The sequence below is a fragment of the Sorex araneus genome, chromosome X, assembly GCF_027595985.1.
Source record: "Sorex araneus isolate mSorAra2 chromosome X, mSorAra2.pri, whole genome shotgun sequence".
Classification (NCBI taxonomy): Eukaryota; Metazoa; Chordata; class Mammalia; order Eulipotyphla; family Soricidae; genus Sorex; species Sorex araneus.
Window position 1 is genome coordinate 183,075,273 of NC_073313.1, and position 17,009 is coordinate 183,092,281.

General features: G+C 47.6%; 1 protein-coding gene across 25 annotated transcripts in view; it reads right to left on the minus strand.

The window, feature by feature from the left end:
* CLASP1 (cytoplasmic linker associated protein 1) overlaps nucleotides 1-17,009 on the minus strand; it is a 242,752-nt gene that overhangs the window by 24,825 nt on the left and 200,918 nt on the right. For 15 of the 25 annotated variants that reach the window (XM_055123325.1, XM_055123324.1, XM_055123312.1 and 12 more), the window contains 5 exons: nucleotides 16,255-16,371; nucleotides 11,127-11,277; nucleotides 10,095-10,341; nucleotides 7,914-8,104; nucleotides 5,600-5,728 (listed from right to left, as the gene is read on the minus strand). In XM_055123325.1, the coding sequence (XP_054979300.1) occupies nucleotides 5,600-5,728; nucleotides 7,914-8,104; nucleotides 10,095-10,341; nucleotides 11,127-11,277; nucleotides 16,255-16,371 (835 nt within the window). The remainder of the gene's footprint in view (nucleotides 1-5,599; nucleotides 5,729-7,913; nucleotides 8,105-10,094; nucleotides 10,342-11,126; nucleotides 11,278-16,254; nucleotides 16,372-17,009) is intronic. The other 10 variants (XM_055123331.1, XM_055123330.1, XM_055123332.1 and 7 more) reach the window with 1 other exon arrangement.

Here is a 17,009-nt window from a genome sequence, read left to right on the forward strand (position 1 = left end):
CATTTTTGTATTAAAAGTAATATAAGAGGGGCTGGAGCACTGCTAGGAGTAATTCTTGACTGCAGAGCCAGGAGTAACCCCTGTGTATCACTGGGTGTGACCCAAAAAACAAAAACAAAAAAAGTAATGTAAGAATTTTTTAGTTTATTAATTACTAAGATAGGGCTGTTTCTAAAATAGGTGAGAGGTGGGTCTGAAAAAGGTTTGTATAGCAATATAGCAGAGAATGGTCTTGAAGGGGTATGTCTATCTATAGCGTGATGCCTCAGGTCCCACACCAGTTGTGCTTGTGCTTGTCCAGTGCTTTCCAGAGATGTCAAAGTGAGAACACAGCTGGGTGGAGCGCTCCACTAACTAAGAGGTTTTTGTTGCAATATCCCTAACACACAAAATTCTCAGATGCTCATCTGTAGTTCTCAATTCTCCGCTTAAACTCACTCTTACTGATGGAGAGATTTGGTACCAGTCCTAACAAATATTACACCTTCTAAAATGAGAAGAGTTGAAAAAAAAAATGAACGAAATTTTCTAAAGAACAAAATGGGCTGAAGATTTAAGGTCACAGTCACAGCCCGATCTCCTGAAGATATTTACTCAATGCTAACACTACTGCAAACTACAGCAACTTCATCTATGAGGCACTGAGCTGGAACAAAACAAACTAGGGGGCTGTGGAAAAACTATGTTTAAGAGCTGACATCATAGTCTTTAAAAATAAAAGCTCCTTGAGCTGAAACAACAGTACAGCAGGTCAGGCACTGCCCTTGCATGTGGCTGACCCAGGTTCAATCTCCAGCACCCCATATGGTCCCCCTGAGACCTGCCAGGAGTAATCCCTGAGCACAGAGCCAGGAAAGCAAGGCCCTGAGCACTGTCAGGTGTGGCCCAGACAAACAAATAAACAAACAGATAAAAATAAAAAGATAAAAAATAAGGCCTGGAGAAACAGATCGGGGTAAGATGCTTGCCTTGTATGCGGCCAGCCCCAGTTCTACTCAGGCACCACCGGGTCACCTGAGCGCTGCAAGGTGTAGCACTGCAGTCCCTCAAAAAGCATCTCTGGGTAATCTCTGGCACTGCAGGGCTTTCCTAGTCCTCTCACTGAGCCACTGGCCCTGCTGACAAAATCACTGAGATGGTCCCCAAGGCACTGGGAGCACTGCTTGGGAAGCCTTGCAAAATCTGGCATTCTACAGAGCATCTATGTTTGTTGTGCTAGGATGGACACTATCTGTGACAGACTGACTACTGCCACTTTTTCAGTGGGCTAAGGAAAACTGGTTGTGCATGGCCAGCTCCTTACAGAAGACCGGGCTTTGAAAGAAAGCAGGTGCTGGCTTTCAGGATAATGAAATAAAACATCTTACCTTCAGCCCTATTCGACTCATCTTCCTTAAGAGCTCTGATGGTGATTTTCAATTTAGAGACACAGCATTTGAAGAGTTCGTCCTTCACTGCTCTAACCCTACAGCCAGATCTAGATTATCTACCCGGGCCTGGCCCACACCCCAGCCTCTGTATGACTGAGACAGTAACTGGGTCTAGGACTATTCAAGACTCCAATCAATGCCCAAATATAAGAAAATATGCCAATACAAACCTGACATGCATCTCAGTAGTCTGCCCTGAACAACACAGAGCATGGAGGCAGACTGATTAAAGACAAAGACTATCAGCATCTGTGCACAAACATGAAAGCATTCATTTGGAAAGATAGATGCACACCTGCGTTCTTTTCCACTCTAATACCACAGCATTAGATATGGAAACAATCCGAGTAGCTAACGATACACGCGTGGAAAAATGAAGCTGTGGAGTGGGGAACCTATTCAGCTGTCGGGAAAGATGCGATCTTATAGTCTGCTGTGACTTGGATGGAACTGGAGGGCAACATGCTGGGTGAAGCAGAGGGAGTGAGAGAGAAGGACAAAGCCTTGGTGGTGAGGGAGATCTCACTCACCTTTGGCATACAGATACATAAGACAAGGGAACAGACAGATGACAAATCTGTCCCCTTGGATCACAAAATCGATGATTAAGCCGTCAGGGGGAAGGGTGGGAAGAGAAGAAAAGAGCAGATTAGAGATGATAGGATGGGGTGGAGGGTCCTGGGCACTTCTGGTGGTGCTGAAGGTGCACTGACTTGGTATATCAATACCATCAAGACAGCAATACCATCAACACCACTGTAACCATGCTACCTAAACTACCGTTGAAAGTTTAAAAAAATAAAACACAGGAGAAAGGTTGGAAGAATTTTAAAGGAAAAGAACAACAAATGCACAGACCTGAGCTAAAAATGAAACATTCAGGCTCTCTGTATATTTATTTAGGAAGCTACTGGGAGAGGGGCAGGACGAAGTTTCCTAAGGAAAGCTACAAGGGCACCAAGTCAAGGTGAGTCTGAGAGCATGCAAAGCAGGGAAGGCCTGCCAATAAAGGCGCTCCTGTGGGGACATGGCGTCTCCTCCACCTGTTTTATCAGGTAATCGCTGGCGGCAGCGTGGAGACCCCTGGGTTACGGGAATTCCAGGGACTGACTGACGGCTGCTAAATAGACTTTATGGGGCAAGTTTCACCTCGTGCCTCTTGGGCAAACTGAAGGGACGTCACACCTGAGAATTTTCTCTCCAAAATACCTTGTTTTGCAGAAAGACACCAAACTGCAACCCTCAAGAAAAGCAAACTGCAAACATACTCTTCCATTCTGTTAATCTTTATTTAAGGGCCCACCCTCAAAGTTTTGGGGTTTCACACCAGGATGCCCCGTTCTAAAGGGGCAGTTAAGGCCACACTGAATTTCACAAAAATGCCACACTCTAGTGACCTCCTCCCCATGGAAAAAGCACACTGCTCTTACCTATTAAAAGATAGCAGTCTGGGTGGGTTTTTTTTTTTTTAAATCTTAAAGAAAGCTGGAGCGGTAGGGAGTTTGCCTTGCATGCGGCAGACCCAGGTTTGATTTGTCCCATTGCTCACTGATTTGCTTGAGTGGGTACCAGGTACAATCTCCATTGTGAGACTTGTTGTTACTGTTTTTGGCATATCAAATGTGCCACGGGAAGCTTGCCAGGCTCTGCTGTGCGGGCGGGATATTCTCGGTAGCTTGCCGGGCTCTCCGAGAGGGAAGGCAAACGCCCTACCTGCTCCTTAAGAAACTGATCTGGTGCTTTAACAAACAGCTATTGGCCTGCTCTCCAAGCCCAGGTGCTCCCTGGCCCGCAGGTCCTGCTGGTCTCCTTGCTTATTTTCACTCTGGAGAAGACTGTTTTCTTTCTCGAACACAGCATTTCCCCCTCTTCCTCCCCTCTCATTTCTTTACACTTGATCTTAGCCAAAAGGCCGAGAAGCGATCCTCCTCTCATTTCTCTCAATAAAAAATACTTGCTTCAAACACACAAAAAAACTAAACAAAACCAAAAAAAAAAGAAAGAAAGAAAAAACAAAAGGTTGGAGAGACAGTCCAGCAGGTAGGGTGTTGGCCTGTGGGTATGCGGCCAACTCGGGTTCAATTCCCAGCTCTTCATGCATTTCCCTGAGTACCGCCATGAGTGATTCCCGAGTCCAGAGCCAGCGGTAAGCTCTAAGTGTAGCTGGGTGTGGCCCGCGAAACAAAAACAAAGCACTACCTTACATCACTTAAAAAAAAAAATTAAATAAATGATAAATAAATAAAAGAAGCCCACAAGGCCAGTTGCTTCCTTATAGGAGATGTGTGACCAGATTTCAGTTTATCCTGCAAGGAATGACTGGACATCACTGAGCAAATTACAGAGCCTTCAGGACTGCTCCCCTCGGCCAGGAATTAAGCACACTGACCTCATTAGCTCATCTGGTCTTCAATTTGAAAATGGAGTGACTAAATAGTAAGGGTACTGATCAAACACGAGCGGTTACCACCATCACACAACCTGGCCAGATTTGGGCAATATCTGTTACCTCTGCATCCACTGGATGGTGCTCAGGATGGCTATTTGGGGGACGATACCCAGACAGAAGCAGCAACTGTGGCCCTTGTGGGGACTCGGAGCAGCCACATAAACTGGTGGCCAGGGCTTGTTCAAGGGGACACTGTGACTCAGGGTCAGAACTTTCCGCTGAGCTAGAAAGATGATGCGAGTCACCAGGGCCCGAATGCACAACTGTGAGCATGATCACTGCACATAAGCCAACAGTCTGAACTCAGCAAAGAGGTTTGGCCTCCCTCTGGGGTCAAATGTGTCATGTCATGATAAGGTAACAGAAGGTTCTGCTCCCTACAGTGCCTTTTATTTGAAGGTCCTTAGTGAAGTCACTTTTACTGAAGATCCCTCCAGTCTGAAGGTGTCTACGAAGTGGTGTCTACACTGTTTGAAACAATGAGAAGGCGCAAAGGCAACATGGTGATAACTGGCTGGGAGCCCAGTGTTTGCCCAGATGTGCCCAGGGTGCAGAAAACAACCTTCCTGGCGCTGGAGGTATAGAACGGTGGGTAGGGCACTTGCCTTCTAGGTGGCCGACCTGGGTTCAATCTTTGGCATTCTATATGGTCTCCTAAGCAGTACAAGGGGGCCGAGTACTGAGCCAGGAATAATGGAAGGAAGGAAGGAAGGAAGGAAGGAAGGAAGGAAGGAAGGAAGGAAGGAAGGAAGGAAGGAAGGAAGGAAGGGAAGGAAGAAAGAAAGAAAGAAAGAAAGAAAGAAAGAAAGAAAGAAAGAAAGAAAGAAAGAAAGAAAGAAAGAAAGAAAGAAAGAAAGAAAGAAAGAAAGAAAGAAAGAAAGAAAGAAAGAAAGAAAGAAAGCAGCCCTCCTGCTCTCCAGGCACCTGAGGTACCCAGACCTGGGCTCAGTTTGCTAGCACTTTCTGTGTCAGGAGCGAGAGGGAGCGGTGCGGTGGAATGCCTGCATTCACCCTGCATGTGCAGAGGAGAGACACCGGCTGGCTGCTGTGAAGGGCAGGCCTGGAATCACCTGGCTTTCTCGCTCAGTTCCTACAAGGCTCAGAGGAACATTCACCTCTGTCTTACACACAATTCATCACAAGAGGGATTCCCCAGCCCAAGGCTCTGGAAAGCAAGGAGAGCATCCGTTGTCCCTAAAACCAGCCTTGACCTCCCACACCAGGATGCCAGATGCAAGTGCCCTAAGGAGAAAACGGCAGATCACTCTGGTCAATGAAACTATGGGAATCACTGCCTTGGGAAACTCCTCAGGGTTGGTGGTGCCCAGTGGACACAGGGAACAGGAATGAGAGAACCAAGCAAGCAGCACTGGGTCTCCTGTGGCACTTTGCTCGGCCCCAGGACAGCAATGGGATTTTCATTCTATTATGGTATGGGCTGCTGAGTTCAAAGGAAGGGACCATTTTTAGTTGAATATTTTTTTGGGGGATGGGTGGGGTGGAAGGGAGTGTGGGGGGGAGGCAGAGTAGGACCATTTGCCCTTTGGGCTACACTTGGTGGTGATCAGGGTCTATTTCTGGCCGAGCACTTGGAGGACCATATGTAAGGCAAGACCATATGATTCGTGGTCAAGTGCTGATGTGCATTCCTCTCCCCTCACCGTGCAAACTACACCCCCAGACCTGTCTGCAGCACCCAGAGGCCAGAGGCCTGGCTCACCTCTTTATGCGAGTCTTTGTGGGCTTCCAGAGTCTTCATGATCGTCAGCTCAGCGTAGTTCTTAAATCTTGCTGGCTGGTTCCTCAAAATTTCCCGTAACACTCTCAGTGCCAGTGCTCGGATGGAATGCTGGAGGAAGAGGAGGAGGGAAGGCATCAGCAAACAAGCAGAGAGACATCCCCGTCAGTTGCTGAGCAATGCCATGCACCCAGCCTGCGTTTCCCTGACACCCTGTAGTCACCCTGCCCCAGAGCGCACTGCTTATGTGACAACGGCTTTCTGGAGGTCCGCTCCCTGAGGACACGCGCTGTGTCTGCAGGGGCCATGCCCAGGACCCAGCACTTCAGAGGAACTTGATGAAAGCTTGAACGAGTCACATGAAGAACAAGGGAAGACAAAATGAAGATGACGGCTCTCTGGTTCATTATGATAAACTGTGGAGATTTCCAGGATTCCTGAGGTTTGGGTGTGCAAGTAACCTTTTTGGAGCTGCCTGTGGCAGTGCTCAGGGCTTACTCCTGTCAGAGCTCGGGGACTACCATGTGGCATTGGCTGCACGCAACACGCCCCCTCTCCACTGTACTACCTTTCTGGCCCCTTTTGTTTCTTTGCTTTGGGTTTTTCTTTTTTCTTTTTTTTTGAGGGGGCAACACCTAGAAATTCTTAGGGACTAGGATCACTCCTGGCAGTGCTTGGGGGAACACATGTGGTACCGGGCAGTGTCCCTGTACTGTCTCTCCAGCCCAGATTACCTTTTTGTGAAAGGAACAAGAGCACAGGTTAAAAGCTTCTCGACACTTCCTGGGCGCACTCTATGGGGCTCTGGACTCCAGGGCAGCTGGAGCTCTGGGGACCGTCCCTGCCCTTTTCTACATGCCGAGGGGGGGACAGGTGCCTGCACAGGCCCCGAGCTGTTTGCGGCCCGAGTCACGCCTCTGGAGGAGAGCCACTCCAAACAGACTCCTAATCTCAATGAAAGAGAAGGGAGTTTACACCAAACAGAGCCAAAAAGTACATCCTGATTCTTTGTCACTCATCTGCACGATGCACACACTGCCCCACTGTCTGCCTGCTCCTTCCATGACATCATCTGGTCTCCGAACAGAGCCCGACCGAGCAGAAGGGCCTCTGTTAACACCGTTTGGTTTTATGAAGTTAATGGACCTTTGCTTTTTAAAATCACCACTCTTCCATGGTTAGTTCCACAGGGAGTCAGTAACCCCAAGCCCCAGGAAGCAGGTAGGGGTCCTGGTGCTATCGGCCGCCTTCTCCTCACGCCTCTTCCTCTGAGGTTTCCGTCATCAGGAGGCCGGGCAAGACCTGCACTGTGGCCTGAGTGTCACCACCCAACAGATCGGGCCTACTGAGTTCTTCACCCCTCTGGGTTTTGTCGCTGCTAGGCGACACTAAGGTCTGGGAAACAGCATTTTACCGCCAGGCAATGCCTAAGTGCACTGCGGCTGTGTATGAGGGCGAAGTTGCTGAGGTGGGTGGGAGAGGGCAGGTCCATGACAAGATCAGACACTCCTCTAAGCCTGTCTGCTGGGTGTCATGTGTAGTTCACACACCAGGCACAGGACTCAAGTGCTGCTAAGCCTGTCACATTCCTGTGTCATGGTATAAAGATACCTGAAAAAATAGGACTAGAAGCATCGTGTCTCTGGACTCTGCCATTTGATCCATTAAGATAACTGTGTACGTATACGGAAGTGTGTCAAGAGAATTCTATGGACATGTATCTTTTAAAAAGTGCTGCATCTCTATTTCTTAATTACACACGAAACATTAAACAGGGAAAATGTTCATTTAAAACATATCCTAGGGGCCGGAGAAATGGCTGAATGGGCTGGGGCAGAGGTGGCCCGGGCTCAAACCCCAGCACTATATGGCCCCCCAAGAACTGCCAAGACTGATTTGTAAGCAGAGTCATAAGTAGACCCAGAGCACCACCAACTGTAAACCCCAAACAAGAATAAATAAAATACAAAGCCCAAAGCAAACAACAAAAATACCCCGAAACAAAACTCAGTCTACGCTAATCAAGATCTTAGAAACTTTCGTGTTACAGTAACCTAACAGTTTCCCAGGACTACTACACACTCCGTAACAGGAAACCTGCATATATGCCAGGGTGGGCTCTCTCTGATAACACACCATCTTACTGATACGCGCTCCAAAAGTACGGGAAAATGGTCTGATGTCAACAGCAAAGCCTAATACAGGAATGAAAGCTGAAGCTAAACCCGGCAAGGACGGGGTGAAACCCCGAGCTGTGGGATGGGGGAGAAGGCGGGACAGAACACAAGTTCCTCACGTCTTTGTCCCCGAGCGTCTCCAGGAGCAGGAGCAGGATGGTCTTGAAGTGCTCCTCCCAGACGCCCAGGCTGTCCTCCCGCGTGATCTTGAGCAGCTCCAGCAGGGCGCCCTTGCGCTCTTCCACCCGCTCGTTGTGGTTCGACAGCTCTTTCAGGAGGTCCGCCACCAAGTCAGAATGGTCAATGGGCACTTGTGGGACAGACAGACAGACAAACTGAAGTCACTTCCAAAGGAAATGCCCGGGACAGTGCCCCCTCGGGCACCTCCAGCTCTGACGGGACAGGAAATGGGCACCTCTCAGAGTCCCTGTCTGCCCCACACGCGCATTTCCTGCTGGCGCCTTACCCCAGGGGCCGGGTACCCAGCACCAACCAACAGGCATTACCTTTCCCCTCCCTTATCTTTTCACGTCAACTCCTCAGAGGAAACACTGGGCTTTTAGTTCTTCCGTCTATCTCAAATGAAGAGGGGCAGCTCTCCACAAGGCCCCTCCCGTCAGCCCTCCTTCTTTCCCCCAGCCCTCTTCTCACCCTAGGCTGGTGTTCCCACAGGCAATCAAGGCCACTCAAACCACACGTTTGCCTCCAGGCTCTCCTCACTAGTGCATCTAACTGATGGACGTCCGTTCCCTTCTCAAATGTCCAGAGCTTAGTAACCAACTTGGTACACAAACATCAGTCGGTGTGTGAACTCTGCAGGATCGCTCCCGCCCACTGCCAGCCCTGGAGCAGGCCACCGGCAGAGGCACATCCTTTCTTTTCCTTAGTTCTTTACAGAGACCTCAACTCTGAGCAGTGACTTTCAGCTTTTAATCGAAAGGATGGAGAAGCAAAGACAAACGAGATTTCTCACATGCATGTTCCTTCCTAAGACTGAAGAACAAAACACCCTCCAAAAGTTTGAGAGGTGACAGACCTCTATGATTATGATTTCCCTCTGCTATCCCACCTTTCCCTTTAAGCATTTTAGTACACTTTGGTAAATAAATAACCCGAATCTCTAAGATATCTCCAAACCAAACCAACAGATGGATTAAGTTAAACGATCTACCAATTGTCTGAGCAAATACAGTAAGATAGCTCATGACTCCCAGAAAGAGCGAGTCATAAACAAACCCCCGGGCATCGCCAACTGTGTAGCAAGTGGACTTGGTCTTCTCAGAGCTGCTACCACCCACATTCACACGTCAGCAGCCCTTTCTGCTCTCAAACGCAGGACTTTGCTTCTATGTGAGCACTATGCTACGGTCAGCTCTGCCCAGAGCATAGCCCACCTTCTCTGTGGCCTTGTGTCCTCAGTAAGCCACATATTTTGTGATATAAAACAACTTAATTGTTTAGAGTTCACCTTTGAGATCCTATTTTAACTCTTTGCTCAAAATTAAAAAATATATGTATATATATATTATCAACAGAACTGGAAACAGAAATATCTAATTTGGGAGGAGAAATCAACTATTTTGGTTGAACTAAATAAAAAGACATGAACGTCTCAGCAAGGTCGAAAAAATAAGTAATTAAATTCCAGATAAAATTACCAGCATACCAAACCATAATTGGGACTTGATAATGAATCCTGGGTTTAACACATGAGTGAGAAGAGAACAGGCAAGTCCTGTTCTGTACACAGTATGTCAGATTTGGGGCAAGTAACTGAACCTTTCTAAAACCGTTGGCTAATCTGCAGAAGGGGTACCGCCCTGGATCCTGGTTGGATAGTATGTGTGAAATACCCGGCAAGGCCACTGCTCAACATGTGTCAGTCTTTCTCTCCCAAAGACAGGGCAGAGTCAACACAAAGTAGCTGCAGGAAGATCTGGACATGAGCCTGCTGCAGGAGAAGGAGGAGTTTTCCAGGAGTATATCGGGGTCTGGCTTGAGAACTCAGGAACTGGGAAGCCGTGCCCCACTGAGAGCTTCCTTTTACAATGGCAGAGCCGTGTGCGGGGAGGCTGCATCTCCACCCCTGCTCCCCACTCAGGGAGCCCCACTTCCCCTTGTCCTTTGGGTTTGGGCTCTGGAGCAGGCTCCTAATCTGTTCCAGCGACGAGAGTTAAGTGATGTGGGGGGGACTCTCCTGTCTCGGGGACCAGGAAACAGGCTTCTAGAGGTCAATGTGACAAGAGGGAGGCTGGGGGAAGGGACCTCTGGACCCGGGGACGATAACCAGGAGGACAAACCATCTCGCAGCTGGTCCATGTCGTCGTCAAACACGGCCTCCTTCAGGGCTGTCTTGTCGTAGGTGTTGATGGTGTCGGAGTAGGGGTAGGGGTTGTACTCCCGTGCTCGCGGCCCCGGGAAGGCGCGCGGTGGCTGGGTATTGAGGAGGGAGGTCTTGTTGTCCAGAGCCGTTCTGCCTCCTTCTACCACATCACTGCCGCCCCGGCCCTCGGGGGCAAGCGGGGCAACGCCACCGTCCCGGGACACCTAGGACACAGCACACTGTCAATTCCTTCTCAGGACTCTGGGTACATCCCCCCAACATTCCCTGAAGTGGTAGGTGAGTTAAGAGATTCCTCCCTTGAAACCTGCTTATCATTCCTATTTCAACTTGTGAGTATCTGGTTTGTCACAGACCTAAAAGGTGACTGAATAGGTTTTATGGTTTTTTTTTTCCCTTTGTGTGTGTGGGGGGGAATTTGTTCCCACAAACAACGGTGCTCAAGGTCCTAAGCAGTGCTCAAGTACTCCCGGCTTTGTGCTCGGGGCTCATGGCTGGAATGCTTGGGGGGATGACACGGGATGCCAGGGATGGAACCTGGGTTGGCAGCGTGAAGGTGAGCGCCTTACCTGCTGTACTCTCTCTTCAGCCCCTTAGGTTTATGCTTTTAACCTAGTAATTCATTCACTTACATGTCAAGTCTATTTTACTTAATAATTGGGGCGCTAATTTTACTCAGACAGTTTTTAAGAGACTTAACACCGCTCACTCGGAACAGCAGTCCTATGAGACCAGGAGGCAGTGTGCGTCAGCCTTGCTTCTACGGGAGCCTTGTGTACTAGCACTGCCTCAATTTCTCTCATTACAAATTGAGTGTTTTCTCCCTCGTCTTCCACTGCTGAGGGTGCTCCCTCCAATTACCATCCTGGATCTAAGGGCACGCAACCACCCACAAATTCCCTAGACTAAGCAGGGACCCCAACACGGGCCTCACGAGAATCAGTACCAACCATGTTGACAGGGGGCTCTCTCCGAGTTTGGGAATACTTACAATGTCACAGTCCTTCTTGCCATCCCGCTTAATCGGCTCATTCAGGTCCTCTTGGCTTCGAAAACTAAACTTTTCAATGGCTTCTGTAACTCCTCGCAAAGAACTATAAATTTCTTCAGAGTTCAAGTTCTCTGTGTCATAATCCAGCATGCTAAAGATCAAAGATAATTTTTTTCTTAAGTTAAAACATACACATAGTAATTAAGGCATGGGTCTATTTACTCCAAATAACTTACAAAGTGAATTTATATTGTTATTTCATTTTTTTTTTTTGGTGACTTGGAATGGAAAGGAGACATCTTTTGTTAGAACACAATCCACTGGACAACTACATAGCTTCCTTGTCAAATCTGGTTCCAAACAGATTACACAACAACACTCCGTAAGAACCAGTGGGAAACAACAATAAACACAAGAATGCATGAACTCAAAGAGTGACAACTGAATGCACGAGGTAATGAAAGTGGGAGAAAAACTTTCATATCTCGAAGATGGAAACAAACAGTTCGGCTGTTACTGGTCTCAAATGTACAAACTTAAAGAGGAATAGGTACTTGAAATAAAGCTAGTGTAGAAATTGCGGAAGAACAAGGCAAATACCTCCTAAGACTGGGTTATGCTCCCCAGAATCAATAGTGTCAGGGAACGATTCCTTTGGAAAGAGGACCTGCCTTGCATGGGTGAAGGCTGCAAGTTCCACCCACGGACCATCCCATATGCTGAGTGTGCTCCCAGCCACCCAACAGTTTATGATCTTTGGTGTACCACAGGCTAGGCTCAGCTAGTGTCTAAGTGTGCAACCACCAAGTGTGTGCAAGCCTTGGTCATGGCAGCAATGAGAAGGGGAATAGCCTTCTATATTAAAAAGCTCAAAATGGAAGAAAACAACCCTGTGATTCAAATTCAGACGCACCCTACAAAACGGCTCCTAAACCTCTCATCACTGAATCCAGGCGACTGTTGTGAATGGCAAACTCTTCCAGATGCGGGTGCTTGTAGTGCTCTGATAGAAGCATCTTGTGCCTTCAAGATGAGGCACACTGATGAGTGAGAATTTAAAAGCACTTTAAGAAACAAGAAATAGTTGTCTTTTAACAAAAAATGACTGTTAAAGGCTGTCCTTTTTTTAAAAAAAAATTGAGGACAGTGAAACAGGAAATGAAACAAAAGTATCCTAAATAGACTTTTGATATAAGGCTGCATGCCAGTAAGTGGCCTTCAGATGTCTGGATAGTGAACTGTCACTAGACCTCACTAAAAACAGCAAAAGTAAAGCAAAGCAGGGGACTGGTACATCAGCCTGAAAATGCAAAACACGGAGCGACAGTGGACCCAGCGCAAATCAAAAAATGATAGCTAAGTTTGATGTCTCTTATATCAAGAAAATATTCGTGATACGACCAAATGGATTTGTCTAATTTAACTTAGAAAAAAGTCATGAGGTCTGCCAGCATCACTCAAAGAATCCTTGGTTGTACTAATAACTCAACATTTACTAAGAGCTAAAGAAGAGCAATCTAGGGGCTGGAGAGATAGCACAGCGGGTAGGGTGTTTGCCTTGCACGCGGCTGACCTGGGTTTGATTCCCAGCATCCCGTATGGTCCCCTGAGCACCGCCAGGGGTAATTCCTGAGTGCAGAGCCAGGAGTGACCCCTGTGCATCGCCAGGTGTGACCCCCCCCCCAAAAAAAGGCAATCTATTCTACAGGGAAATGACTATTGTTTAAACTAAGCTTCCCACTGGCAGGAAACTACCCTCAGCCATCTCTGTACACTTTCGCAAAGGCAACCATTCTGTAACTTAAAACAAACACACAACAACAACAAACCCCAAGTAACATTGATTACGCTCCCTCTCCTACCTTTATTGTTATTATTATTTTGGCCTTTTGGGTCAAGCCTGGCGATGCTCAGGGGTTACTCCTGGCTCTGCAGTCAGGAATGAGTCCTGGAGGTGCTTGGGGACTATGTGGAATGCCAGGGATCAAACCCAAGTTGGCCTCAGGTAAGGCAAATGCCCTACTCAATGCACTATCACTCCGGCCCCCTTTCAAAAAACAATCTAGGAGTTTGGACAAGACAAAGTTTGGAGATTTTCCCCCTTGAGTAACCAGACCTCTACTGGTTTGAAGTCACCACAACCCCAGTGTTTTGTGAGACCTTAGTTCTTAGTTCTGCTGGAGTTGCCAGATCTCAGCTGAGTCTCAGAGATGGAAGCCCTTTACCAAAAACTGCAAAAAATGGCCCAGAGAGAACTCATTTTTCCCTTTTCTGATATATGAAAGAAAACACACACCCTAACTGTACTTGGAGAGATCACAAAAGTACACGCCAACTCAAAGACTGGCGCTGGCATCAAAGAAAATGAAATGTGAACTTGAACACGTTCACAGGTAAAATTCCATGAAGGTACTGACAGGAGGTGAAATAAAAACCTTGGACAGAAGTCAAGATTTCAACCCCTTCCAAGTTCACAGACTGTCTATGAAGCAATATTCCTTTAATGTGAAGAAAGCATGGTTGGGGAGACAGAGAGGCCCGTGACTCCAGTCTATACTCCACAACACTAGTTTACGTGAACAAAGGCATTTATACATCTGACCAGTACGCTACTATATGTATATACACGCACACACACATACACACATATACTGAGTATGGCTTAAACAAACAAAAAATATATATACAAGATGTAAAAAGATGCCTTAAATACTTTGAATCACAAGAACCAAAAATAACAGCATAGCCCATGCAAAAAGGGGGAAAAAAAACTCAAAGAATGACAGAATGGAAAGATTTCTGGCAGAACGTTCAACTTTTAAGGGATGTCACAATATTATTTTCCATGTCGCTTCAGATAAGGTGGGCTTTTATGTACTCAGTGTCATCATTCATTGTATCACTTAAAATTTTTCTGAAATATTTCCTTTCAGTTGTTATGATTAGATTGTTAGAGCAGCCTTTGGTAAAAAAATTAGAAAAATGAAGGATTCTGCCAGCTAATGTTCCTCCTTCTTCTTTTCAATTAAGAAGCCAACTCAGACTTCCAATTTGGGAGTACATGTGGATAGCCAAGTAAAATCAGCAACACTTTCAGATTCATCAGCTTGAGGTCTGAAGTATCTCCTTGGTATGAAGCAAAAAAACAAGTGAGCTCCAGGTGGGCTCACACAGAAACATGGCTTTCTTTTTTGCAATAAACAAGACTTTTTCTTTTTATTTCATGTTTGGGCTTGACCCTTTCCCTCCAGCCACAAGTGCTCCTCATTCTATAAGTAACAGGAAGTTCTGGTGAAGGCGATAAGGTAATACATTGGAGAGCAGCAAAGGGGACATAGAAACTTGACTTACAAGAAACCTGGACAGGGAAACCCCAAACTGTCACTGCCCCCACGCTCTGTCCTGTTATAGCTCAAAGACATAATCCTTTAGGTTAAAGGTGAGGTCCTGGGTAACTGAAACAATGTGATTAGACCCTGAAAGGTTTTCTTAGAATTCCTTAGATTAGAAAGACTTGCTCAATCTGTCAATATTCATTGGCTTAGGGTCAGGCCATGTCATCGCAACAGAATAAAGTCCCAAACTTGCCCGGTGTATGCATTAATTCTCTAAGAAAAGAGGAATTGGACATAGAAAGTTTGCCTTGTGACATTTTCTTGTCCTTTCGTAGGGTAAAGATGCTATGTTAGGGGATAATAATAATAAGGATCATTATTCCTTGTCAAGACATCAACTACTGCTATAGAGAGAAGAAATCAATTTCCTCTTTGTTTTATATAACTAAGTTGCTCTTAATCGTCTCCAGTTAACATACTCTGATGGCTAGCACACTGCTATGGGTATGAATTCAGCATTAGCACTAAGAGCAAAAGTGAATTATGGATTTGGGGGGGAGGGAGGCCCTTGGACAGGGGTTGCAGCTGAGTGCCCATTAGGGCACAGAGGCGGTGAGTGTGGTGGGAGAAAGTCTATATACCGGCTGTACATGGCAGGGAAAGAGAAGAGGGAAAGGGGAAGAGTGGAGGGAGAGGAATCAGGGAAGGGAGGATGGGGAAGAGAAGGAGAGAGTCAGGGCAATGGGAGAGGAAGGAGAGAAGACGCTGAGGTGGAGCAGGGACAAGAGGGAGAGAGGTGACATGCTTTATCAGCCAGAGCTGAAGAGAGTGGCTCTCTCCACCTCCTTGTGCCCCTGCCCTAACTGTGTATCCAGAAACAGTAATTACAGGATCTTCTTAGTACAGTGTTGTCAAAACATCTTTATTGTGTACAATACATACATTGTTTTCTATGTTGCCTGTACACCTTTATTCCACTGAGGGTACAAAAGTAGGAATGTAGACCTGTGCGAAAGCTTTCTATGAAGCACTCAAAAGTCTCATCTTACCAGAGCTCACAAACCCATCGGCTACACTGTCCCCACAAACCCATCGGCTACACTGTCCTCCCGGGGCTTGGAGTCTCTGCCTGCCGGACCTCTAGGAAAAGCACCAACGAACCCCCCAAACGTTCTCCACAGGGCTCCTCGGGGGTGCGTGTTGCAGCGCTGACTGAGAGCAAAGGGAGCCCTGTGTTTTCTCGGGCCTCCTGTGGCACGCAGGCGGGCCCAGGCTGGGGGCGGGGGCTGTTCGCTGGCGGCTCTCTCCCGGCAGCTGGCACCTCTTCAGGGGTGCCTGTTGGTTTGGTTCTCAGATCGTTGCCATGTGACAACTTCATCAGGAGAGAAATCTGGCCATGCCATCAAGGGGAGAAGCGAGAGCGACTGGTGCTGTGGGGAAAACCAGGCCTGTCTGATTCCCTGGGTCCCACCCCGGCACCGTGTTCGGGAAAACTGCCCACTCCTGCCTGCTGGCGCCTCTGCCGGAGCATTTTTTTCTGGGTCCTGATCATGGCCCGACTGACAAGGCTTGCATGGGAGCCATGTCCCGAGGCTGCTGGGTGGACGACACGGCCTTCTGTCCCTGCGACACACCTGCTCACACTTCTCACCAAGGCGCTACTCCCGCTGGCCTCAGCCGGAGGAGGGGCCGAGCTGGAGGCACTTTGAGGCTCTGGCCCAAAGACCTACGACGACCTTGGAAATGCAATAATATTGTGACACCTCAGACAAGTGCAACAGGTAGCGTGTTACCTGGGAGAGTAAGAGCGCCTGAGAGTCTTGTGGGAGGGAGCGGTGGGAATGGAGTTAGGCTGAGAAAAGGGAGGTGGGTGCTTCGATAACCCATCGGCACTCCAACCCCATAACCGACTGCAGTGATCAGAAGAGGAAAATCAGAAAGAGAAACCAAAAAAAGGCAAAGGGGGAGGGGAGAAAAAGGCACTCGAGTCTAAGTGTCTCAGAGGCTCCTCTTTGCTTAAGTTCTAGCAAAATAAATCAAAGAAGATTACTATTTCAATATATAAAGAAAAAAAACAAACAAACTTTGTCTTATAATTTGTTCTTCCCTGAGACATTTTTATTCTTTCCCCTTTTCAACTGCGTCCATTGACAGTTTTAAATCACATCAGATGCCAAAGCGAGATGAGTGTGTGCATATGGGTGGGCGCCAGGGACACCGCCAGCACCATAACGCACAAGGAAACAGGGCTCTGTGGTCTAGGGCAGTTCAAACAATTTTTAGAAAGAACCAAGAAGGCATTTGGGGTCTAAATTCACATGGAAGCACAGGAGTTGTGGCAGGAAGACCCAGCAGATGTGTCCATCTCACACAAGCACTGCAGCACGGGACCTTGTGCTTTGGCTGGGTCCGTGAACCCACATGGGACACAGGGGGTGGAAACCTGGGTCAGCCACATGCAAAGCAGGTGCCCTACCCACTGCACTCTCTCTGGCCCTGCCACCAGCCTATTCACTGAGAGAGCCATAGCACCACTAGAGGGCCAGAC